Source organism: Leuciscus leuciscus (genome assembly GCF_965113295.1).
Source record: "Leuciscus leuciscus genome assembly, chromosome: 20".
Classification (NCBI taxonomy): Eukaryota; Metazoa; Chordata; class Actinopteri; order Cypriniformes; family Leuciscidae; genus Leuciscus; species Leuciscus leuciscus.
In genome coordinates, this window is record NC_138744.1 from 12753205 (window position 1) to 12779527 (window position 26323).

Consider the following 26323-nt stretch of genomic DNA (forward strand, 5'->3'; position numbering starts at 1 on the left):
GGCGGCTAATTGAATGTCAGCATGAGCCATTGAGAAAGAGCTCAGGTGCAGTGTCAGCAAAACCAGATAGGCGGGTGAGGGCAAATAAAGAGGGCTAATCTTATTACAGGACTAGTTTGCCAAAAAATCATTTACGCACCCTCATGGCATTCCTAACTTTATTTCTTACGTGTTACACAAGAGAATGTGCTTTGAAGAAGGAACTCTTTTTATGCATGCAATAAAAGTCAATGGGGTCCAAGTGCAGGTTTGTAAAAACATGAAGGTGAGTTAATGATGACAGAATGTTAATTTTTTGGGGGTGAACTATCCATTTAAGTTCTTCTACATGTGTGCATGTTTGTGGCTGCCAGTTCACCAAACTCTCTTTATGTTGGATCAAGTGCAGCTTCAACTGCAAGAACAATGTTTACAAGAGGTGTGAACTATTGCTCCCTCACACACCACATTATCTCACTCTGTCTGGACCTTCTTCCTCATTCACTGGAAATCCAGCCTGCATTGTCCACAGATACGGAAAGGGAGTCTCAGAGCAGTATCTTCTCTGCTTTATGTCTTCCCTGTGCTATGTTTTTTGGCGCTCTTCCACCATTACACATGCACAGCAGGAAGAGAACTCTTCTCCAGATGCTCCCCATCTCTCACCGAAAGTCGCAATTCATATTCAAGAATACACGACCAGATTGTTCCATTTTTAGCCTGTTAGAATCTCAAACTAATTGGGCGCAAAAGCAAAAGCACCCTAGAAAGTCTCCTGCTGCTTCTGGATTACTTCAGTCTGTGGAGTCCAGGCACCTGGTTGTTTTTCAAAGCCTCCTCAACAGGGCCCGTCTCTGGGACCCCCGCACTGCAGACCGCCTCTAAAAGCCTATGATAGGAACATTCAATCTGTCTGCTCTCGTTTCATCAGATCACTCTTTTTTTATTTCCATCCCCCTCCTCCAGTCTGAGCTTTAATGGGAACGAGGAGAGAGGCAAACAGTGATTACAGGTATCAGGGGTTAATGCCGGATCTGGGGTAGGAGATAGGACCCTGTGAGAACCAACAACAATTTGGCACAGAGGCCATTCATCACTGATTGTTTGGAATCTGAACTAATACTATTCTTTTTTTCAATTCAATTGATCTTTCTAAGCACTTTTTAAATACATCTCAATCAATCAATACAGTAGGGAAGAGTGGGGTTAAGATGTGCTCAAATCATCTCAAACTGGTTTCTTGAACATGCCAATGAGTTCACTATACTCAAATGGCCTCCAGTCACCAAATCTCAATCCAATAGAGCAGCTTTGGGATGTGGTGGAACGGGAGATTCGCATCATGGATGTGCAGCCGACAAATCTTAGGCAACTGTGTGATGCTGTCATGTCAATATGGACCATGATCTCTGATTAATGTTTCCAGAACCTTGTTGTAGCTATGCCACAAATAATTAAGGCAGTTTAACAGCAAAAGGGGGGGGTCCAACCCGCTAGCAAGAGTGTGTGTGTGTGTGTATATATATATATATTTACATTGTACATACATACATATATATATATATATATATATATATATATGAAGAGTTCAGATGCAAAAGCCTCTAAGTGCCATCTGAAATCTTCTTATAGAATGATCTTTTTAACAAGCTTGTATATTTAAGTTCAGTAATTTCACTTAAATGACAATTAATAGGTAATTTTCATTGCCATTTAAGTGAAATTACTGAATTTAAATATACAAGCTTGATAAAAAAGATCATTCTAGAAGAAAATTTCAGATGGCACTTAGAGGCTTTTGCATCTGAACTCTTTTATATTTTTATTTACAATGTAAATCATTTACGTATTTCACAATAATTCAACACCTTGACATGACACATCTTACCCCCAATAATGGACCACTTTTTTTCAAGTCTTATTTCTATAACCTAATGTTATGCTTTCAGTTGATAAACATACTGAAAGATAATTAGGAATATTAGTTTAAAAAGTGGCGCAAATTACCCAACTCTCCCAAATAATTAAAATTCTGTATTATTAAACTCAGAAAATCACCGGCATCTTGTGACAGAACAGATGTCCCGTGACAGCTGGTGATGTACGTGTGTCCTGCAGAAGTTATTTAGATGGTCTGGTGCTTTGACGGATGCCAGTCTATGGCAAGCTAGGAGTGTGTGTGTGTTAGTTGGGATGGGGGTCGTGCTTTGTAGGTTAATTAGGAGTGGGTAGAGAGATGAAGAATGTGTATATATGCGTGTGTGGGCTGAGTTTATGTGGCTAATTAGGCTGGGAATCATTCAAGCTTCTGGGGGACAGATGTAGGGTGTATATGGTGAGCAGGTTGGGGCAAGTAGGCAGGGAAAGCTGCCAATTTAGTGTGAGATGGTCAGGGAGAGTATATTTATATGTGTCAGTGTGATAGGCAGTGGCAGGTGTGTTACTGTGTCTCTTTGTAAAAGTGCTGAGTAAAAGCACCAGGGCACCAGAGAAAACTGGTTGAAACCAGTCCGGACTGTAATGGGGGGTGTGCAATGGATGTCTGGCATACTGGACATGCCGAACATAGTGCATAAATCTCCACTGACCTAACAGTTACTGTACTACTGCTCGGGACTTCCCCATTCAGCACACGTGTTGGATCACAATATCAGTTAGAACATCTCATAGACATGATGGTTTTTATATGGGGGATGGTATTTTCTGAATCCTAACCCTTAAAATAATTAAGCTGATATTTATTTTCATGTTATGGTTCATAACTGATAACTAATATTACAATTGCTATTTTGAAATATAAATAAATAAAAAATAAAACGCTAAAATCACTTGTGAATTCAGGCATCAAAACTGCATGTTTTGAAGTATGAAAAATGCAGTATGAATGCATTTTATGTGGTAATTAAAGGGATAGTTTTATTCTCATATAAACATTGATCAGCAAACATAAACAGAAGCTCAACCATGCTTTTCGAGAGAACAAACCTCTTGCGGAAGCTCAAACGTGATGTGTAAGTCACAAGAATGAGCCTCATTGGTTCTCACACATCAAGCGAACATGCTTGAGCTTCCGCTTACCAAAGCGGAAAGCTCTCAGATTTCATCAGAAATATCTTCATTTGTGTTTCGATTTCGAAGATGAGTTATTAAAGACATAATTTTAATTTTTGGGTGAACTAACCCTTTAAATGATTTGTGTTTTTAAGGTTATCATTCTGAACTGCATTTCCCATCACTCATTGCCTGGACTCATTGTGTGCTGATTGCTTCCACCTGTGTATTATCTCGATTATGTTCTCCTATAAGCCCCGTGAGTTCAGTCATTCTTTGCAAAGTCTTGCTGCATGTAAGTGTTACACTGCATTTTGGGAAACTATCTCTGGTTTCCTTGCCTGTCTCCCTGAATTACCCTGTCTGCCTGTGCCTTGGATCCGATTGATTACCTTGTGGTTTTGACCTTATGCATGTTATATGGATTACGATTATGGATTACATTCAATAAAGCTTGTGTTCGGATCTCCTAGTCACATCTCTGAGCAGGACATGGAACAGTGACATAGTCAGATTTAAGACTGTGATATTTACAGTTCATCCATAGCTTTTCAGAAATGTTTCTGGTATTGTTGGTTCTGTCAAATAGATTTACAGTTAGGAGCTTTAAAAACTTTAATATCAACTACACATTTTCCTCGGCTGTTAAATGAGCAGGCAATGGATCGCTCTATTGGCTTATGATTGTTAATAGAAATGTTCAAGGATCAGTAAAGAATTCAGGAAAATGCTCTACTTGGCTACATTATGTGCAACTCTTCTAGTCATTCAATCCTGGAATCCTTTAGTTCTGGTTGAGAACCAACTGGCTTTCAGAGACAGACTCAGAATCCCTGAGCATGACTGCGAGTTATGTTATAGAGTTTCCTAAGCCATGTTTGTTCTGTAAGTCTATGGACAGAGGACATAGTGGGACAATATTACCATGACAACAGGAAGAGAATATGCTGTAGTGCTCCATCTTTGGGGGGCATCAGTCATGAGGTTATTTGCTCTGTCACATGCATATGTAATTTATGTTCATCAGGAATGAACCTGAAGAGGTGACGACTCTTTTGACTTGAATTATTAAAATATAAATGAGGCAAACAGCCAGCAGTGAACACCATATTGTAACTGCAAATCTGAAGAGCCATTTACACATCAAGGACACAGTCCACTGGCTGTCTGTCTCCTAGTACACTTATGGAGCCATGTGGTTCTTTTTAGTTTATGGTTTGTATAAATGTATCCAAATGCTGTGTGGTTTGTGGTGCTGTAGCATGTAAAAGTCTCTCTGAGAGGGAAGCCAGACCGAGAATCTGCTAAAACATTCAGGAATGATACAGATGCTTACAACGTTGCATTAAAGATAAGTTTGAACACAGACTGTGTATTTTACATTTCTAGAGCAGTGCAATTCAACAAATCATATTAATTGTAAATAGTTAGGACAGCAAAATAAATAGGATGATTTGATATTTATAACAACACGAGCGCGATAAGGCTTTTATACAATAGTTCAACAAATAAGATGGTAGTATTGAGTAACCAATTTTGCCAATATCTTTGCTCCGCATACGGAAAAGTTCAACCAAAACAAAACAAAGTCAAAGCAGAACCGTGGTGCGTCTCCAAGCAACACACCGTAGTCATTCCTGAACGAATCAATGTTTTGAATTATTAGGTTGATTCAATAACTCACTCATAACTCTTGCTCCTGAATAACATCAGTGTGTTGTTGAATAGGGGTGTAACGGTTTAAATTGCTCACAGTTTGGTTTGTATCACGGTTTTTGGATCATGGTTTCTGTATGGTTTGGTATGTGCAGCTATGTTAAGAAAAAGGACTCCTGTCACATAAAAAATCAAGAAAATAAGAACAAATAATCAAACTACAAGCAATAGCACAAATAAATACAATAGAGCAAAGATACAAATAAAATAAACAGTGCTTTTCAGGTAGGTCTTAAGGCCCCGATATACACACGGTGAAGTTCTTTTTCGTTCTTCACTTAGGGGTAAAACGAAGTTCGAAATACATTAGCAGCGATATACTGTTAGCGAACATCCGACGCCGCCCACACTGCTGAGAACGATGTTTAGATGAATATGTAAATATGAGCTGCGCGCTTTCCTCTCACTCGTAGACGTTTGACCTCAATGGACTGAACAGGATAAATGAACTGGAAAAGATTTCCATGTTAAAGAAGGCGGAGCCTCCGCGCACACCCACCTATTATGTTATCGCCACGGACCAATGGTAGTACGAAGGTGTTTACCAGCCGTAGCAAACTTTTCCAGAAAGTTCGCTTAGGCAAGCTTCATACTCCCAAAACAAACTCCAAACGAACTTAGTTTCGGCCTGATTTTGTGCGAAATGACATCACATCAAATCGTTCTTCGATTTCGCTTGAAGTATATCGGGGTCCTTAAGTAGTTTTCAGGTACAGAAATTGAATAAAGAAATCAAATGTAAAATAACACTGCATAATCTTCACTGTACAAATGAAATAAAGATGAATTCTTATTAAAGTTACAAAAGTTATTCAGTCAAGAGCAGTGAGTGATTTCTTTGCCATTTGTTGTTTGATTAACATTAAAAACAAGGACATCATCAGGAAAATTAAGCTGCTGTCACTTTAAGATAATGTACGGATCCAATACACTGATACTGTACACACACATGCGTTGTCTTTCTCGAATGTTTACGTTCATTTAAGACATATCCGACTATGTTTAGTATACTCGCCAAGATGGGCATGTGGACTTTTGTGTGAATTTTTCCGTTTAGGCACAAGAAAACTTAAAAGCAAACACAATTTAGTATTCATGTGCTGTCTGAGACTAACACGTCAGGAACTGTGATGTCAACAACAGATTTACATACTAACAGTTGATTGGACAGCTACACTCACGTGAAACACATTAGAGGAACTGTGTCTGTTTTACGTGTTCATTTTTTTCCCCCAAGGACGTTCCACCCCTATGGTTAACGAATCAGTTGATTAAATGAATAAATGACTCACTCATATTGAATATTACTTGTTACTTTACTGAACGAATCAAAGGTTTTGAACGAATTGGTTGAGTGATTCAATGCTGCTGTAGTTGCTGTATAACATATGAATTGATTACCACTTATATAGAATATAACTGGGGGTGAACATTATTGTTTCTATTAAACTCAGTCTGAGGAAACACAAATATGCCTGTTTAATAATATCTGACATCATGTGGAAGACCAAACAATATATTTCCTGACTAAAATAGCAAGTTCAATTTCATAGAGTACATGCTGGAGCTATTTTTAACATTTTTCATTTACAGAAAACACTATGTATCAACAAATGATACAACTCATATTCTCAGCAGAAAACAAAACCAATAAATCGGAGGAATTTTAATATCAGAACCATCCATCTCTTTGTAATAAAAGTAATGCAAATGAAGGAGTGTAGCACTGTATATTTATGCCAAACACGGCAGCAAAATCATAACCATAACTATCAGCTATCTTTCAAGATGATCTCACAGATACAAGAAACAGCCCCAAAAGTAAAAGAAAGCATACAGAGAAAGAGAAGGGAAGATAAAAACTCTTTACAAAAGAGACATGAAGGATTCTGAGCACAACATGGATTTACTAATTTACTTTTCCCCCTTGAATTTAGATACCAACCAGGGTCAAAAATGAAGCAAAAATGCCATAGGAAACTGTATTAAATTCCTGTTTTTATTTTTTATATTCAATATCTGACTTTTATATTCTACTTATTTGTTTTGTTCAAGGCACATATCACATAAAATATGTTGTCCAAATGTTGATGTTGAGTTCATTTTATGGGTAAGAGGTAATACATTCTCAGTCCAATTATTCATATTAAGAAATTAAGTTAATGGATTTATTAATTTATGTTTTTGAGAAAAATATGACACATTAGATTAGCCATATGGAGATTTTAAATATAGCCCTCGTAACAATAAAATACACCCATTGCACTTATTGGAAAATGTTATTTCTGACACTGATACTAACAATAGGCTAATCAAAATCAGAAAAGCCTTCACACTTCATAAAGGGGCAAAATAATGTTCTCATTAACAGCTAAATAGTGCCCCATATTACACAATGAACCTATGAGTACACACACACACACATACAGAGACAGTCAGCAGAGTTGCATGTCGCAATGTCAGCAGTGTCTATTGTCATACACGGTTCTGTATACATCCTTTCAGCTGTGTTATTGTGAAATAGACAAAAAAAAAAAAAAAAAAAATTCCTATGCGCTGACAAACAAACTCAAGCATCCAAATATATCACAACAAACCACCACAGCATTTTCACAAAAACCTTTCTGGGTCGAGTGATGCAGAGCAGGTTAAGGGTCATCGCTAAAATTCACGCGGGCCTGACATTTTTTTGGGTGGTCCCCTTCTCCTTCGGATCCATTGAGCTGACTATATAGCGGTTCTCCTCATGTAAAGATGATATTCTATATATTGAACAACAAAATGTATGCGATTTTATCTACAGAAACATTCGGCTGCTCCTGACAGAGGAAATCCATCTCCAGAATACATTTCTCTAATGCTCTCTCACTCTTAGAGTGCTGACAACCAGCCAGAGAAACAGAGCCAGTGAAAGCAAGAGAGGGCTAAATAAAATGATGGAGGAAGAACCAGGAGACGAGAAAGTGTATTCTGGTGTGAATTTGATGATTCCCATGGAGGTGATATCAGGTAGTAACGCTCTTGATGACACCTGATGAGTACTGAACTAAGAACTGTGGGTAATAACTGAGACTGTTCAGCTCCACCTGTCAGACAACCTGCAGTTAGTGTGTCCGCTGAATCCAGAGCCACTTATCTGAGTCTTTATGGATAGAAAGAGGGGAAGTGAACACTAGATAGAGAAGTAGAAAACCATAACTTATTGCAGAATTGACTAACACAACATAAATCCATAGATAAATAAAGTCTGGTGTGAGATGTTGAGTGTTTTTGGGAACTCCAGTTATTGTGGGAAACCGAACAGGTTCTGCCTTGCTTTCATTGGCTGGATGGACATGAGCAGTTGCTTTTGGACTTGAAGAAGCTTAGTCAAAATAGCAATTCTGGTGAGCTTTGATCAGTCTTTTTAACAGAAATTATATAAAGTAAAGATGTGTATCATTGTATTGGATCCAGGCATTTAAAGTGGCAGTACATTTTTGTTCATTTTAAAAATACAGAAACAAAACTTAAATGTGCTGTATATAACTTTTTTCACTCTACTAAAGCATAAAAATACCATTATATGTCTGCAGATATTTAGGAAACATGCTGAGTTCACATACTCGTTTCTCTGAAAAACACTTCTACAGCCAGTCATTTTACTTTGAAATGTGCGTTCCGTGTTGGAATTTTTGTTTTGATCTGTGTGATCTCGGCCACTGCTAGTTCACTCAATAGTATTTCGACACCGAGGGATGCCAGTTGGCAGGAAACACAGCGTATTGCAGCCAGCCAACAAACTGGGTCAGAGATTGCAGATTCTTCCCAACCTAAAAAGACTCGGTGTCCATCTAAAAATCTCTATGAACGACAGCATATTAAAACGCGGATAAATCTACTTATACACTTACTCATTTAAGTCTCTTCTGCTTTTTTTGTCAATTGCACTTGTTCCTGTTGCGTATTCTCAAACTGGCAACCCGCGTGAGCGTCGAGTCTGAGGAGGAGGAGGCCGGGGAAACAACGATCTCTGATATTTTGAATTTGGACTGCAGTACCCATTTCGACCATTAGCTTTACAGTAGTAACAAATACATATGTTTTATTATGATATGATTAATATCACATTTTTAAATATGATGGTTTCATTATGGTGATTATCTCAAAGGTGGACAGACTGGACACCCAACTTAATCTATGACATTTACCATCTGAATCTAACCATGTCATGCCAACAAATGGAAAAGTTAGCCAGCTATTTATTATCATGTTAATTATCGTGCCTTTAGACCCAACAGCAGGGGCGCCTTTTACCCCAAACACCATACTTTTACATATTCTTCCGTTATTGAAAAACTGTTTCTTTAATTACCTTGAACAAAACTGAAAAACATTTACAAGACCTTTGTCTAAAAATATAGACAATAATTGTATCGATTCTCATTCACTGCATGAATCTACATTTAAAAAAAGAAAACATCACATATTAGATCAAATTAGCGCAATAGAGCCAAGGATCGGCCAAATTTCCACGTTAACCATCATTAAACATGGTTAAGAAAAGTGCCGAGCTGAATTTTTATGCTATCAAGTGGTTTAAAAGAGAATAAAGTGAAATGCGCCTTTTACCCTGGTGCATCACAATGTAATTAAACCCATTCGATTTATATTAGACTAAAATCTCATATTTAATCAACTAAAACTAAAAGAAATCCATATCACTAAAATATGACTAAAACTAAATTACATTTTAGTCAAATGACTGTGACTAAAACTAATTTGCTATCAAAATTAACACTGGAGTGGAGCTTGTATGTATTCATGGAAGATAGTGCTGAGGAAGTAACATTTTTAATTTAAAAGTGAGTCATACCGACAAACACAAGCAGTGAAAGCTTTTCTCGTTTACCAGTGGAGGATTTTCACATGTGAAACCTATGCATGCATAACTTTGGTGTATATTCATGTATAGTAGCAGAGCCAGTGTATCTTTAACTATTTTCCACTAAAACTTGGCTAGAGAGAGCCATAGACCCCACTTTTAATATATATTCACCTTCAATTCAAGAGCTCAGTGGAACTAATTGGCCATTAAGTCATGTTTGGCCCTTGAGCTGTACGGCAAACATCATCCATTGCATCGTGGTAGTGCAGCTGTGGTTGGCAAACAAAACCAGAATCAGCAGTGTTTTACATCATGAGACGCCCGGCTCTCCTTGACTACACCCAAACATGTTTTTGATTTATTTAATTTTATTCGGTTTTTTTGCTGCTGCTGCAAAAAAAAATTAATTAAAAAACTGATTTTGAAGAAAAATTTAACAAGCCATCTGAAAAGTGCCACATGGAGTGTGTGCATGTCGAATAAAAAGAAAAAATCTTGTTAACTGTGTAAAAAGATAAAATCACACAATCAGTAAAACAATATGCATGTTATGATCTCTCATTTATTTCTGTTATAAGGAAAATACAACAGTATTCCATAAAAGCAGAGGTGGAGAATCCATGGGGCTTTGCCCAGTAATAATCATAACAGAGCACTGAATCCTGGGAAACTCCAGGACTGTATTTACACTGTGCAATAACAGAAACCTCAATGGTTGAAGCAGATAAAACAGACACACGCAGTTCCCTTTCCATCATAATATCTATAGAAATTCAAAGAAACTACTCCAGTCTCTTTCCACTCGTTTCGGTTTTCCATCGAGTACGATGCAGAGATTCAATCCTCAGTCCATTTTCCACCTGGGATGCATATGATGCGGTAGCCATCTATTAAAATGTGACATTGCATTTGGTTTTGTGAGGGGCAACAGAGCACATAGTTACAGGCAGCCAATTTGAAAAGTTCATTCAAGTGTACATGATAAAAACTGTATTTCAGACCAGCACCAAGAATTTATGCAAAAGCAGACACATCACAGAATAAGATGATGAAGATGACTTTGAGCAGAGGAACTGTTCTGAGTTACTCTGCCAGCCTGAAGTACTGGGAAAAAGCAAAGGGAGGTATGTGTTTGAACTACAGCCAACTGATATGGTCTCCTCATGAAGCTCACACACGCACACGCACACACACACACGTCTCTCCTCCAAACAGAGTGCAAAGCCCAAGAAGTCTTACTCTCGCCATTAAACATAAGATCTGAAAATATGCTGCAGTGTAAAAGTTCATGTATCTTACTTCATACATCTCAGAACAAACCCATCAGATCTGTGAGGCCAGGGGTTTCTTAAACCATAGTGTTGAGTTAAACAGGAAGAAAAGAAAGAAAACAAAAAAGAGAGATAGACACATAGACAGACAGATAGATCGATGGAACGACAGAACAGTAGAACAATTGATAGAATGATAAGTAGATGAAAGATCGATAGATAGATAGAAACCTCTTTGGAGGGAAAACTATGTAGATGCTGATCCAAATGCAAAAGCCTCACACAGCTTGGGGATATCAAAAGTACCTAGAAATATATATCTACAATAGTTATGACACATACAGACAACCAAGCTTAAAAAAAATACAAATATTAAAAATAAAAAGATAAATGACGGCCTCTCTGCCCTTTTCTTATGTCCCCTCTCCCACTCTGCCGCCACCCCCCCCCCCATAACACATCATATTAAATAAGGCACAAATTTACACAATTAAAATTTGGCTAGTTATTGTTCATCTATTTACACAAAACAGTTTTAGTGTTAATATTGATACATTGTTTGTTTTAACATAATACAGGAATAACTCAGGACAATAGTAAAAATCATTTTGTTCTGGACTCTTACGCGGTGTCCAAGCGAGGTCCAACCAGTTTCAGTGTCAAACTGCTTCATTGCGTGACACATTCAGAACCAATCAGCAAGTATTTAATGTTTAAAACACTGGAGCAGAAGTATAGACCAATCAGATTTCACTGTGGGTGGGGCTATATATAATAGAAAACAGAAAGTGGCCAGGATTGGACTCAAGATTTACATAGTAGAGATAGCTTTAATCACTTTATCCCACCTGGTTAGGACACAGGGTTCAATGAACTGTAGAAGATTAAAAAAAATTTGATTCACTTTTACCGATTAACCGTTTTTACCAGAGGAGACGGAGGGTAAATACTGTAACACATCTGCAGCGTATTGACAAAGAATACATTCCTCTTAGGTATATACATACATCTCCTTCATAACACTAAGGCCGATTCATCTCACTGGGGGCAGAGTATTTTGATGTAACTGTTTCTCTAGCTACATTTAATCATCTAAATTTTTACTTTATTTATTGAGTTTGAGATGTCTAGCTGCATTACACGGGAGTGGACAGGATGGGGTGGATATTATTGCTTATGGTTTTTAAAGAGATCTCTTCAGGTTGTGTGGGAATTTTACAGCACATCTGCTTTCAAAATAAGGCAAAGGAAGTTGTTGAGGGGGCTAAACCATTTCGGTAATCTAGATACATACTCTGGGTATGTATTTGTACATACACGCACACACATACATATATATTTTTATATATATATATATTTATATATATATACATATACACACATACACGCACACACACATGCATATATACACATTTCTAATTGGGATCAGTACAGTTCATCAACTCTACATCAACAGAATAGTTAAGCCAAAGCAAGAAATATCAGAATATCAAACAAGATGTGTACACTTGTTTGGATAAAAGTTCAGGTCCGGAGTTTAGGATGAGTGACACCTGTCTAGACAGTCCAAAGTAACACCGTAAAGCCACACACTTATCACTGTGGCAGCCTAAATCTAGGTGGACTCTTGTAACTCCTCCCCTCGTAATGGCCAATAGCTGAGCAATACCAATATGGTACAAATATATTTATGAAACAGAGAAAAACAGGTCATAGTTCAAATGTAAAGTCAACAACACTGGCAGCCAATCTTTTTCCCATGAAGGCAAGTTTTTTGTCCAGTCTTAAAATTTTTCTTGACCACAATCAGTTCTGAGAGGTCGAGTAGCCTTTTACGAAAAACCACAGGCTTTTCTTCTCCATTGTTCAGTAGTTGAACTTCCCTGCCTGGTTGACAGGCGAGCTAGCAGGGATGAACAGTGGTTTGGGTGGGACATCAGGCTTGAGCGAAGCTGTCCGACGGACAATAGCTCCACGGTGGACTTCCTGCTGATCGCTGTAGCTATGCTGGCGAGTTAGGTATCCGTTAGGGATGAGCGGGTGCCGTACATCGCAACCTGAACTGCTGCCGTTAGAGTTCATTCGGGACAGCAGGAGGGGCTGATGGGAGCTGCGCTGGTTGAAGCTGTGCTGCCGAGGCACTACTCCCCCGCTGGGCATCTTGGGGGTTGTTATCAAAGAGTGGCGTTGTGACGGGTGACGGGACACTCTCTCCAGGGTGGACTGATGATGGGGAGGAATCTCCGGAGGAACGTCCATGCGGCGAGTGAGACTGTCCCGAGGAAGCGTGGATGAACTGTAGTATGGCGCAGTCTCCGTTTCTGGGATATGTGGCTGTACGCGATTTGCGAACGCCATCTGACCGGCATGAGCTGACATGGAAGAGGTGAGTACAGTGGAACTCTTGCCCGTGGCCACGTTGATTTCGTGAATGTGTTTCAGAAGCTCATCAAGTGAGGTAACGTCCACAATCTTGTGTGGGTAGCAGTGATACGGCTGGCTTACCACACGCTCTGCGTTGTGGACTTTGCGTTCCTCCATGTGTGCCGAGCCACCTAGTACCTGTCCGTTGGTCAGTCCTTGGGAGAAGGGGAAAATCTGATGCTGCATCCCAGGGGTTGGCCGAGATGCTCCCATGTTATGGGACTTGGGTTCTTTAGCATTATTGCAGTTTTGATTCTTCTCCCATTGGTTCTTGAAGGCCTTCATACTCTTGATTGGGAGCTCTGGTGTCGAATCAGGGGTGGGAAGGCCGGAGAGCTCAGCAGAGTGGTGATGATGTGGGTGAATAAGCTCTGTCATGGCAGCATGGTGGGCGTTCCTGCGATGCGCCTGCTCTTTTCCATTAGCAAAGAAAGAGTTGTAGAGTTTGGGTGAGGATACCTCCAGCTTCTCATCCTTGCTTTGGCTCTCTAGCAGGCCGTTTAGCTTGGCTAGGCTGCGCAGGGATAGAGCATGTGGGATCGGTGCTTCTGGATCTTTCGACAGCCTCTTGGTCTTGTTAACGTTGTGGTTGCAGTAACAGGAAACAAGGAATCCGGAGAGGAAAGCTCCCAGGACAAACGCCACCAGGACACACGCAATGAGCAGAGTGTAGTGAACACTGTGGTTGGACTTATCTACCTCAGGTGGCCGGCGCACTCCTGCAGAGAGGGGAAGAGAGCAAGATGAGTGCACTGTAAAGACACAGCGAGGTGCCAGTTGGGTTAGCTTTTAACAGTGTGCGAGAGTGTAGAGTTCTTAGTAGACTTCTATGTTAGAAACTGCTGACAAACAAAGCAGAGCGCTGGCTGAGCGGGCCGTTCTAAATCAATCTGCAAATGCGCATTGGTTCAACATCAAATAATGCCAGAGCCTCAAGAACAATTGCTAATGGTCTTGGAGGGAGCTAAGTGGTTCTCTCATTAGCCACAGTCTCGAGAGCAACAGCGTTATGTGCTCGACTCACAGCTGATTGTGCTGTTCTACACTGAGCTGCATATGGCGTTAAGGTGGTGCAAAAATGACATGGAGATGTTTTCAGTGACTACAAATTAAAATGAATGCACAGACCACCTTACGGTCTTAATGAGCTGAGGGTAGAGGTGATTTTGCTAACATGTGCATGCTCAGATAATTAGTAACTCCCACTGCCATCTGCACAGTCAGCCTTTCCTTGTTTTTCTAATTTTTCTTCCTTATTTATAAGAGCCAGTAAATGGAAAAATCTGCTGTTAGAGATATTTTACATAGAGAGATATTTTACACTGAGCTGTAAGCTACATTAGTAAAAAAGTGTCTGCTAGGAAACAAAATGGTATGTCTTAATTCATTTTAATACAACATCAAAGATATCACTTAAAGAGTGTTGATGTGTTAGTTATCGAAACTGAAAGTTTGGGCAGGACATATACACAGCCATGAAAGTGAAGAGAGGTGAAAGCAAGATAGACAGATGAAATAAATAAATAAATTGAACTATGGCTGCATCCGAAATCGGATACTGTCTGAATAGGTACTACATTTGAATTTGAACTTAATTCGCACCTGTAAACAACTATGCTATATATAGTATGAATGTGTGTAGTATGAATGAAATTCGTACATGCTACATCCGCACTGTTGTTACTGTCACATGACCTACCAGCATCAGTCGCGTCGCTTCACTGCCATTTATAAATCCTCTCCCGTGGCCTCATGTGATAGTAAAGTGTCCAGTGAATGTGCACTTCAGAATCTCGCCGGAAGTACTAAGTCATCCAGGGACTTTTCACCTACTTTTCACCGTTCGAATACTATGCATTCAGACATACTACTGTGTTAGCATACTGTTTTTCGCATACTATATAGAAGGGAAGTATTCGATTTCGGACGCAGTGTATAATTTGCTAAAGATTTGCTAATTGTGAATTGCTAATCAAAGATAACATACAGGAACTAAAAGCCACAAAAGTCTTATTCTGAGTCTTAAAAAGATATTCATAAGTGTGGGAACACTTTGCAACATGGCAAGCAAATTGAATACACCTTTATCTTATCAAATGAAAATGTCTTAAGGGAAACGTTTGTTGCAGACTGCTGAGAGACAAAACTAAAGATAGCTTAAAAAATGTGTAGCAATAGCGGCTTAAGACTTTTGGCAAGGCCAACGAAGTCTCACTGATGCTCACGTCAGCGAACAGTAATGGCAAACACAACACAGTGTCAGAACAGAGTGGGTGGATCACCGTTAGCAAGCTATTGAGTTAGGGAGAGAGCGGGAGAGAGCTAGCTGCTGCAAGCAAAAATACAACTATGAATGCATAATAACTCTATGTGAGAAAAACAAGGATAATCTTCCTCCAGGCATCAATACAAACACATTAGCCGAGCAGCAACTGTGCTTTGCTAGCTATAGAAGTAGGAAAGCTTCCTGCCAACTCAATTCTTTACTGTAATTTTCAAGGTTTATATTACATTTACAGAAGTTATCCTTGAGAAAATACATTTTTCTATTCAGATATTATTTAAATTATTTACATTTTTTAAATAGTAAGGTTAAATAGCAGGTTTCGAAGGATTTATAGATGCAAACCAGAATGAGTTATAGCCAAGTAAACTTCTAAAAGAGCAACATCTCCACATATCACAGCTATTGAAAGATCTTAATATTTTTTTAAATAAGGTCGTTTTCAAACCTGGCTCGTTTGGTTCGGAACCTGGTGCGTTTTGGTTTGTTTAGGTATAAATGAACACAGCAAATCGCACTCGGATATGCACCAAAACAATTGTTTCCGAGATCGCCTCAATGAGGTGGTCTCGGCCCGACTGAAAACAAACTCTGAGGTGGTTCGGTTGAGGTGAGAAAGCAATCTGACCCAACAAAACCAACGAAATAAGCAGTATCATAATTCATAATGGGAAATGTGTTATATAAAAAGCAGCAGTGTCTGATTGTGAGTTTTTGTGGTTGAAAACCAAAGAGTGCCTCTTCATCTGAGTAACTGCTCTTCTCCATGCATTGCAAGAATGCTGTCCCAACAAAGCCTTGATTCCCGCTCTATCTGCATTATACATTTTATATATTTGAAATATAATTAAATATATGAAATTTATCAATCACAGCGTAAATCAAGGCTAAATTCGTATAAGTGTTTGCGTGTCACGACAGCTTCAGATAAAGGCACAAACAGTGCCAACCGAACCAAGAAGAAAATTGTAACAAATTAAGTCCCTGTTTTGGAACAAAGAAAATGATCTACAGGTGTTAAAACATTTAATGTATTAATATACACTTCATTCTCTTGTAATAACAGCTATAACAGACTTACGTGCAAATATACTGGAAGATGTTATGTATAATAGAAGGGACCTTTATCTTTCTCTGACTCATTCTTCTGCTCTCTGCTGGTCTATAAACAGAGGTCTTTGGCCCCTGGGAAGCACTGAGGGCCGGCATATGCTATGTGATGATGGGTGACTCACATGCACACACTTTTAGTGTCACAACAGGTTTCGTAGTCCTTTTTCATGACTGAATAGCTTTTCATACAATATACTGGTATACACACTATGATAAACACTTGGAAGTATATCTGTATATATATCTATATCAAAATAAAATACCAGGCTGCATACATGCTAACACATTATAGCACTGCAGTTTATTTAAGCTAACAATGGAATAGTAAAGTTTTCAATGACACAAAAACTGTGGCAAATACATTGACAAAGTGCGACTTTATATATATCTAATTGACTTTGTAATTGGGTCAGTTATTTTGAGGGGTATGCAAACAAGATGATCATCAGTGTGTAAAAAAACAAAACCGATATATGAGAGTTTTTGGCTTCTGGCTTATCCTCCATCTCCCTTTTAAAGTCGGCAGAACAGAGGCTAAATATAGCATAAATATGTGAAGAACAAGGACAGGCATAATACGGACAGACCTTACTTTGCCAAAAGACAATCAGCCAGACAATAATAAATAAATAAAAACAGAGGAATAGAAGATGGAGAGAAACTATAGGGAAAAAAAATGGCAGAATTGAGAAAGGCTAGGAGAGAAGGAGAAAAGAGAGAAGTAAAAAAGATAAATACAAATAAACTGTATACAGTATATAATGAAAACAAGGAGGAAAATATCATAGTAGAACTGAAAGAATGGGAGTGGGTGAGAGTAAAAGATAGGTAAGGAGAAGAGAAGAGAGGGAAGGTGCTTTCACTCTCTCCCGGCTGTGTGAGGGATTGTGTAGGCCTCTGTCAAAAACCCAATAACTCCTCATTGACTCAAAGAAAGAACGAACAAGCATAAAGATGAAAGAAAATGGAAAGAGGGAACTGAGGAAGATGACTACTGTAAGAAAAGAGGATGACAGATTTGTTGAGAAAGGACAGGACAGGAAAAATGAATGGGAGTAGGAGAGTGGGTGAGAAGAAAAGAGGTTGATAGAGTGAAGTGGTGAAGAGAAATGAGTGACAGCTTTTCAGTGGTGAAAACTTGAAGTCTTTCAATCTTCCTTTTGGCTGTGTGAGGGATTGTGTAGGCCTCTGTCAAAACCCCAGTAACTCCTCCTCAAAGAGTTGGAGAGTGGGAGAAAGAAGTGCTGGAGACATCTATGAAAGCTGAAGGGCAAAAAAGTCTGTTTAATTGAAAGCAGACTTTTGAGCAATCTCTCAAAGCTCTGCTATAAAATAAGTGTGTATATACAAGGGGCTGCCAAAGTTAACATGTTCATTTAAGATGAAAGAAATACTGTAAAGATTTGGTTATCACCATTTATAGAGTGACATTAAAACTGCTTCTGTTTTGAGCTCATTCTAAAGATTAGTTGAAATCGTTGGAACCTTTGCTAGAGCAGCTGCATAAGTCTCCATGTTCAACACAAATATAATCTCAGCCAGGTGCTTGTCTATCTGTGCAATATGGAGAAACTTGCAGCATAAAGACCTTTTTAAATCAGGCTGGCCGATGGCTTTATATCAGCCATCGGTCACCCTGATATATATATGTGTGTGTGTACAGAAATGTATATATATATATATATATTTGAATTAATATTTAATAAATTAGAAATAAATAAATTAGTTAAAATAAATCTCAAAATTAAACAGTTTAAATGGCAACTTCTTGATTATTAAATTGTATTACAGTATTTTTCACAAAGAAAAAGAAAAAGAAAGTGGTTGAAAAAATATGAATAATAAAAAAGTAGTAGTAAAAACTGTGACCAACAGGGCATTCAGTAATCTGGCAAGTCTGTGTACACTGTGAATCATATATTTTTTTCAAATAAAGACAATGTAACACTAATTTTACATACAGCACATAGTGAAAATGACATGAATATGACAGTGAGTGCCTGAATATAGTGCAACATAGTCAATCAAGGGTTTAAAGTTTGTCAATCGTGTGACTCCAGTGAAGATGAACTATTCTGTCCACATTGATTTCGGATGTGCTTCAGTAACATGTTCATGCAGGCTACTTAATATCTGACAGCTGGAATCGACTAAGTCAGCAAAGTTTGTGAAATTAAATGTTTATTAGATGTTCAAAGATTTGTTTAAATTACATAAATGCATATTTCAACTTCCACCACATCGGCCAAACAGAAAAACGTATCGGGCGATGCCTACTTTTAAAAAATGCCAAATATCGGCCTTGGTGATATATCGGTCAACCATTACAAATTTATATATAAATGACATTTAGATGGGACTTCTATAAAGTCTTTAAGATGGCAGAATTTTATTTTTGGTGAAACTCAACAAATATGAAAAATCACCAATGATTTTTCATCAAACTAACCAATGGTGAGGTCATTTCCTCACCCTCATGTTGTTCCAAACCTGTATGATTTTTTTCTTCTTCTGTGGAACACGAAGACGACATTTTGATGAATGTTTTATCTGTTTTTGTCCATACTAAGTCATACAGGTTTGGAGTAAACCGTGAAATAATTTTCATCTTTGGGTGAATATCCCCTTTAAAAGAGGCCTATAATTCTTTCACACACAAACACTTGTCTTCTTGGTCTCTTTTTCTTTTGCGCTCTGTGTGTGGCTGATTGCCTGTGAAAGGCTCGGGAATGGAACTTTTTATGCACCATAAATTTGATATCACTGAATAGATCAGGCTCATTTGGCGATAGTGAAACACTAGGAGTCAAAGAGATTCAAGGGTTATTGTAGTTCAGTTTATGCACTGTATCTTAGAACAAAGGCGAGAAGAAAACCGCCACATCCTTGGGGACTATATCTAGGTTTTAAGCTTCTCTGTTTTTTCTTTGTTTTGTGTCTGCTTTCACTAAAAGGAGGGGGTTGAATCTCATGTGTTAGAAGACTACACTCATTAAAATAAAGGTTCTTTATTGGCATCTATGGAACCTTTCCACAGGACAAAAGGTTCTTTATAGTAAAAAAAGGTTCTTTGGATTGTTAAAATGTATTTAACACTAAGACCACTTTATTTAACACTGGGGAACCAAAATGGTTTTTCTATGATATTGCTTTAAAAACCCACTTTTGAAACCTTTATATTTGTAGTGTAGATGTTAAAGGTATAGCGGAGGATCTTTCCAAATTTTAGATAAGACCCGCCCTCTCCACTTTTTGAAAAGTTTGATTGATTCACCAGAATGATTGACAATTAGGAGGACCAATAGTTTAGACTACCCACCAAGTAAAACATCCTCCGCTATACCTTTAAGTATATTTGCCATCACTCACTGCGTATTGCTCAAGCAACTGGTAATGCTTTTGTTGAATCAAGATATTCTTTAGTAGTAGAACTAATGTGCAGCTCAGGGGATTAAACGTTTTAAATTTTAAAAAGCTTCAAATTGAATTTGTATATCATCAAGTGGCTGCAAAATGAACAGAAATGAATGTCTGTGGGGTCTCAGGTGAGAGGCTTTTGCAAATTCACCCCTGCTGCATTGTCTGTAGAACTTTCCAGACCACTTTATAGATGGCCATGAGAAGTTGAAATCAAGCCTTTTTGTATCTAATTCAACCCAAGCAAATACCAGGAAATGAGAACAAATTAATTCATTCAAAGGGACATCTTCTGATCTCCACACAGAAGTGCAAAATCTGCTGGAAAATTAAACACGGATGAGTATTACATCTCATGCTGGAATATAATTGACAATATGAGCAGGTACACAGAGAACAGCAAACAAAAGTAAATAATTGAGCGCGTCTGAACCCGTGAACGCAGGAAATGAGAAAATGGGAAAAATATTCTGCCTAAATGGATTTGCATTTTCAGCTCAGCGCTCTTGTTCCCTAAATGCAGTATTTTATAGAGTCTGCAGAAGCTTTAATGAAGTCATTTGGTATGTGATTTGACAGGAATTGACATGGAAATAGTATTTAACATGTTTAGTTTCCTTCTTAAAATATATTAACCTCATTTATCAATACAATTAAAAATCTATTAAGTCTTTTTCACATAACTTGCATCAGTGCTTGATCTCTACATAAGAGCATGCGCTGCTTTCACCTCCAAGTGAAAATTATGTGAATATAGTCATGGAGGGGTTTAAGAAAAAAAATTATGTATGGTTTATTATATATGGTTTATTATAAATAAACCATTTTATTATTAATAAAACATATACAGTATTGATAGCAAATGAACGAGTTAACATGCATTTGATCTTAGAAAAAAAGTCCAAGCAATTATTTTATTATTATAAAAAAATTATAAATAAAAAAGGCATTTTATATCATATACATTTTATATAATTTAAATAAATACATTATATTATAAAATATATTTTAAATAATATTTAATAAATCTAATATAATATGGCTTTTGAGGTTGCTGTATAACAAATTTCTGACAATACTGTATGTAATGATACCTTATGCAAATTGTCTTGCAATCATTGGCTGTGCTTTAAAAGGTCAGCGGTGAACAAGTTTGAGCACTGCATTGGAAGACAGTGTTGGGGATAATGCTGTAGACTTTAATGCATTAGATAAGGTTGATGCGAATCATGTGAAAAGACCTTTAGAATTCACAGGAGTCACAACATTTTACAAAATATCACATTTAAAAACATCATGCATAATTCAATGCATCATGCATTCAAAGCCAAAAAAGCAGGTTTCTGATTAGAGAGCGACTCCTCTTAAGCAATCCAAAGACGCACTTTCAAACGTATATGACGTTAGATTCATGCAACGATTTCAAGCATACTTTTTGACACACCACACAAGCAGATAGGGAAATAAATGCGAAAACTCAAGGGAAGCCAGTGGCTGGTCCAGCTCAAGATCTTACAACCTTAGAGAAGCAAACAACAAGCATGCGGGAAGCAATCGAACTCTAAACAGTCTCACTCTGAAGCCTGAGTTGCATGTCATATCTAGTTCAAGCATCTCTAATCCGTAGAAGAAAATCATGAACTGTTTGAGACAAAAAGGGCAACAGATTTCTAGAAGAACTAAAATAGCAGAAGGGAATAATCTTAACGTCAGAGCTCAGGCTTTACGAGACTCTAAACTAAACCCAGAGGGGGAAAATAAGGGAAGCTTTAGAACATAAGGTGAAGCATTAGTTTGAAAAAAACCCAAATAAAAAAACAGGCAGGTTAACAGAACACTACATCTCTCCAGTCAGAAGGGCCGGAGGACGAGAGGAAGGGGGCAAGGAAAAGGAGAGGGGGGCAGAGGGTTTTAGGAAGCGCATTATATGGATCCGAGCACCGTGTGAGCCCACAGTTCTTTCGAAAATAACTAGTGTGTGCGCACTACTTAATAGCCTGTATCGAGTCTGCATGTGCTCGGTTGATATAAAGAGAATTTTCGGGGAAAACTGGATTTATTTTTGTGACCTTTGGTGATGGACATTATTACCTGGCACTGGCTACATGGGCGGCAGGCTGACTGTGACATTTACAAGTGAAACGCTTTAATGAGAAGGACGTCACTTTGCTCTTTTCGGGAGCAGAGCTTCTATAAAGTCGATTAAAGCCGTTACCACACCTGACTGTGTGGATTTTTTTATTTTATTGGAGTCTTGTTTGGGTGTGTGATTGGATTGAAAATCAGCAGATTTTGCACTCCGTCTTTTTCCATTATCTTTCCACTTCCTCGATGTGAACGCCTAAATGTCTTCCACCCAATTTCAACGTTTCCATCCCTCGCTGACTCCCTAAACCTCAGTCTCTCTCCCTCTGTTTCTCTTCCTGCTGCGGTATTAATAGCCTCTCTGCAGGACCGAATGCGCCTTCAGCCCGGAGTTCAGCCGGGTTCATTGTCAGTTCATCTTCGACTGTGTTTTAATGAGTTTCAGAATCCGCCCACCCCCTCATGGCAGTCCGTCCTCTAACACTCACGCAAATTATCTAGGAGCCAGAGTTCCTGCCATCATAGCACTTATTCGAGTGTGTGAATGACCTGTGAGAAGGTGTGTTTAAAATAACATTAACGAGCGGCGTGGACTCGGCAGCAGCCACCTCCGAACAAATAGAGATTTAGTTTCGGCAGACATCATTATCGCTTCCTTTTATATATATAGAGGGAGAGAGCGATTCAACCACGCATGCTTAAGTCAACACTACCTAAGTCCATAGGAATGGAATGGATCGCTTGACTCTGACCCTGCTTGCTAAAATAAACCGCAATGATGCCGACTGAATAAAGGCAAAGATCGAATCATTAGCAAATGAATCATTCAGCATTTTAACTAAGAGCTCGAATAACCGTAAATAATTCATTCCTTTCAATAATGCCAGGGAAGGAACCGCTAGAGCCAAATTTGCACAGTGAATGAACACTGGTAAACTGAAGCACTTTTCTAGAGGAATTAATTAAGTCACCCAAATACATCCTATTAATGAGATTAATCTGTATATACATGACATAAATGTAATAACACAGCTTGCATCTGCACAAAATGAAACAAACTAAGATAAGTCACATTGTGAATATGCTCTTTCTGCATAAAATGCAAAAAACGTTTTAATTAATATACATAATGTTTAAATTTGTTTGTTTTTTTCATCAAACTAATATTTTTGTACTCTGCACCTCTCCCCTCTGGGCTGGAATGCCAAATACAGACAAGAAACTCTTGCTTAGACTGGAAGTAACGGTTGTATGCCTTTAAATTAATCAGCATGACTAAATGCCACATTGAGGCAGGGTGTGAAAAACCATCAGCCCTCTGAGGTTGTGTGTGTATTCTATGTGTGACAAATTACCTCTCATCAACAGGTAATACAGAAGGAGAGGGTTGAGTTGGGAGGTGAAGAGAGGGAGATATAAGGTGAGTTGTGACTAAAGCACCGCACCTCTCCTGTCTGCGGGTCGTTTGATTGCACAAGCGTGCGACTGCTCTTGACCAAACGGCTGAATAGATTGCACGCTGAAAATTTCTATCAGGCGGAGTCTGCCCGCGGGTCTGTAGTAGCTGTTTATTTATCGACTGCTGGTGCTTCTCATTACAGGCTGAGTGGATGATCATAACGGCAGGCGCAGGATTTATGATCATTTTGCTGCATTCTCACAAACTTCAGCCAGGGACACATGAGTGGAATCCAGGCAAAGTATCATTGGAGATGTAGGGGAGACTTAAATGTATTAAAACAACAAAGACGACTGCAGACAATTCGTTCCTTTTGTTTATCTGGATGGAACAACAGGGAAGGTTGAATGCGATGAGCACGGACTAGCAGATTGCTTGACTTCTTTAGGAAAGAGAATTTGTTTGTATCTCCTTTTTTTGTGTGATTCTTGTACTTTTGTTTCTTTGTGAGTATATTTTATGTTGTGTGCAGCTGTGGGGTCACGCAGTGGAATCCAATACAGCGCTAGAAAAGTTGAAACTTGGGATAAAGGGAAGCTAGAAGACAGACAATGGGCCAAGGGCCTCTCCCCACCCCCTTACCCTCCATCTCCACACTGCCTGGCTCCAAGTCAGGAGAACCCTGCCCTCCCTGCCTCCCCTCCTCGGGGTGGGTACCTGTCTCAGAGACACCATTGAGTTTAGGCAGAGCTGGCCCCTGATTGGTTGTGCTGGCGCTTGTGGGTGAGGTCTTCCCTGTGGTTGTATTGGAAGGGGGTAACAAAGTTACTTATCAGAAGTATCCATAATATGCATTTTAAATCAGGAAAACATCCATTTAAATATATTAGTTCAGCATATTTCCATTTTGTGTAATATCACTTAAGAGATTGTTTACCCAAAAATCAGTCATCAGTAACTCACCCTGTCATTATTTACAACCTGTACAATTTTGTTTAATGAAAAATGTCTTAGTGTTTTTTTGTCCATGCAATGAAAGTCAATGTGGTCCAATGTGGTTGTTTTGGACCCCAATGACTTTCATTGTTATGGACAACAACAACTGAAACATTCTTCAAAATATGTTCTTTCATGTTCTACAGAAGAATTAACATCGTACAGGATTGAAACAACTTGAGAGCAATGACAATTACGACATAATTTTCATTTTAGGGTTTAGTTTAAAGAAATATCTGAACTGTTCTTGTCCATATAATGAAACTAAAACTATCAAGTAAAGTTTACATTAATTGAAAAGGCCGAAACAAAATAAAATATAAATGTTAAAAGAAAAAAAACGTAATGAAAATTAGAAATGCTGCATTGAACTGAAGTAAAATTACTATAAATTAAATAAAAAATAAATTAAAGATAAAAAGAAATATTAAAAACATACTAATAAAAATGACAAAAGCATAACACAAAATTACAAAAAAAAAAAAAAAAAAAAAAAAAAAACAGAACTACATTAACACTGAAAACAACATTTAACATTGACTTCCACTGAGTGGACAAAAAAAGTAAAAAAAAAAAAACCATCTTATTTTGCCACTATACAGATTTATAACGGCGTGAGGGTGAGTAAATGATGATCAAATTTTCATTTTTGCGTGAACCATCCCTTTAAATAGCTTAGTAAAAGATTTCAGAAGTTATAAAGTTTATATGAAGGGTGCTATAGAAATCACAGTACAAATCACGTAAAACATGAAAAAAACAAAACACATCTTCTTGCAGCAAAATCAATATTACATTTTCTTTGCTTTGTTGTGATACCACATGAATTTCAAACCCCAGAGCTGGCAGAATCGAAACTTGGAGGCATTTGATCCAAACTGAGCTAATCTCACAGAAGCCTCTTTTTGAACAGTTTCCCCTCCCTTTCTCCTTCTCCATCCATCGCCCACAATTCCGCTGATCCTAAATACACTTGCGGACCACATACTTTGTGGATATCCTCATAAGTCTGATTCGGAGATTTAGCTCTCCTCATTTAAGTACCGGTGACCTTGCAGAGTTCTCTTTCTGAAAGACTCACTGTCATTGTGCTCAGGCTGCTGTGAGGAGCTCCATCACCGGACTAATGCTTAATGTTGCGGCACACAATACTCATCAGCAGCAGCCGGTTGACCGTGGCCAAACGCGGAGCCCATCCTCCGCCTGCCCACCTCTAAATAAAGCCTGTCATCTTGCCATCTGTGCCACACAGTGGCCGCTCATCAGGGGAGCTCGGGGCTGGCACACGGGATGCTTTTATTATCATTCCGTTTCCATTCTATTTAAAGGGTGCCGGAAGAAAAGAGCTGTCGGAAAACAGTGGTGCATTGTTGGAATTTTTGTCCACCTTTCACAATGGGATGGCTTTATCACGCAGTGGGAAGACTGCGAGAGTTCTGAGGATGTAATGACTCCTCTTGAATGCAGGTAGAGCTCTAATTACCATGCCAAGGTGCCGTGGGAGGCTTTGTCTCAGCGTGAGGTGAGAAGCTGCACTGCCATGTCATTTCCAGTGGCTGGAAGAGGAGCTCTGCTGGCTGAATGAAGCAGTGGGGACGCTCATTGAATGTGTGCACCCACTGTGTACTCTTTCACACCACAGACAGAGAGGAGCACAGGGACACGCCATCCAGCATCCCACACATCCATAACATGCCATGATGCCAACCTCCATCTCTCTT

At 38.6% G+C, this 26323-nt stretch overlaps 1 protein-coding gene across 9 annotated transcripts in view; it reads right to left on the bottom strand.

Annotated features, from left to right (window-relative positions):
• Window positions 1–10155: 10155 nt before the first annotated feature.
• Window positions 10156–26323, bottom strand: part of sema6cb (semaphorin 6Cb) — a 154784-nt gene continuing 138616 nt past the window's right edge. For 8 of the 9 annotated variants that reach the window (XM_082149744.1, XM_082149737.1, XM_082149740.1 and 5 more), the window contains 2 exons: window positions 24249–24401; window positions 10156–14027 (listed from right to left, as the gene is read on the bottom strand). In XM_082149744.1, coding sequence (XP_082005870.1) covers window positions 12751–14027; window positions 24249–24401 — 1430 coding nt within the window. In that variant the 3' untranslated portion in view covers window positions 10156–12750. The remainder of the gene's footprint in view (window positions 14028–24248; window positions 24402–26323) is intronic. The other variant, XM_082149745.1, reaches the window with a different exon arrangement.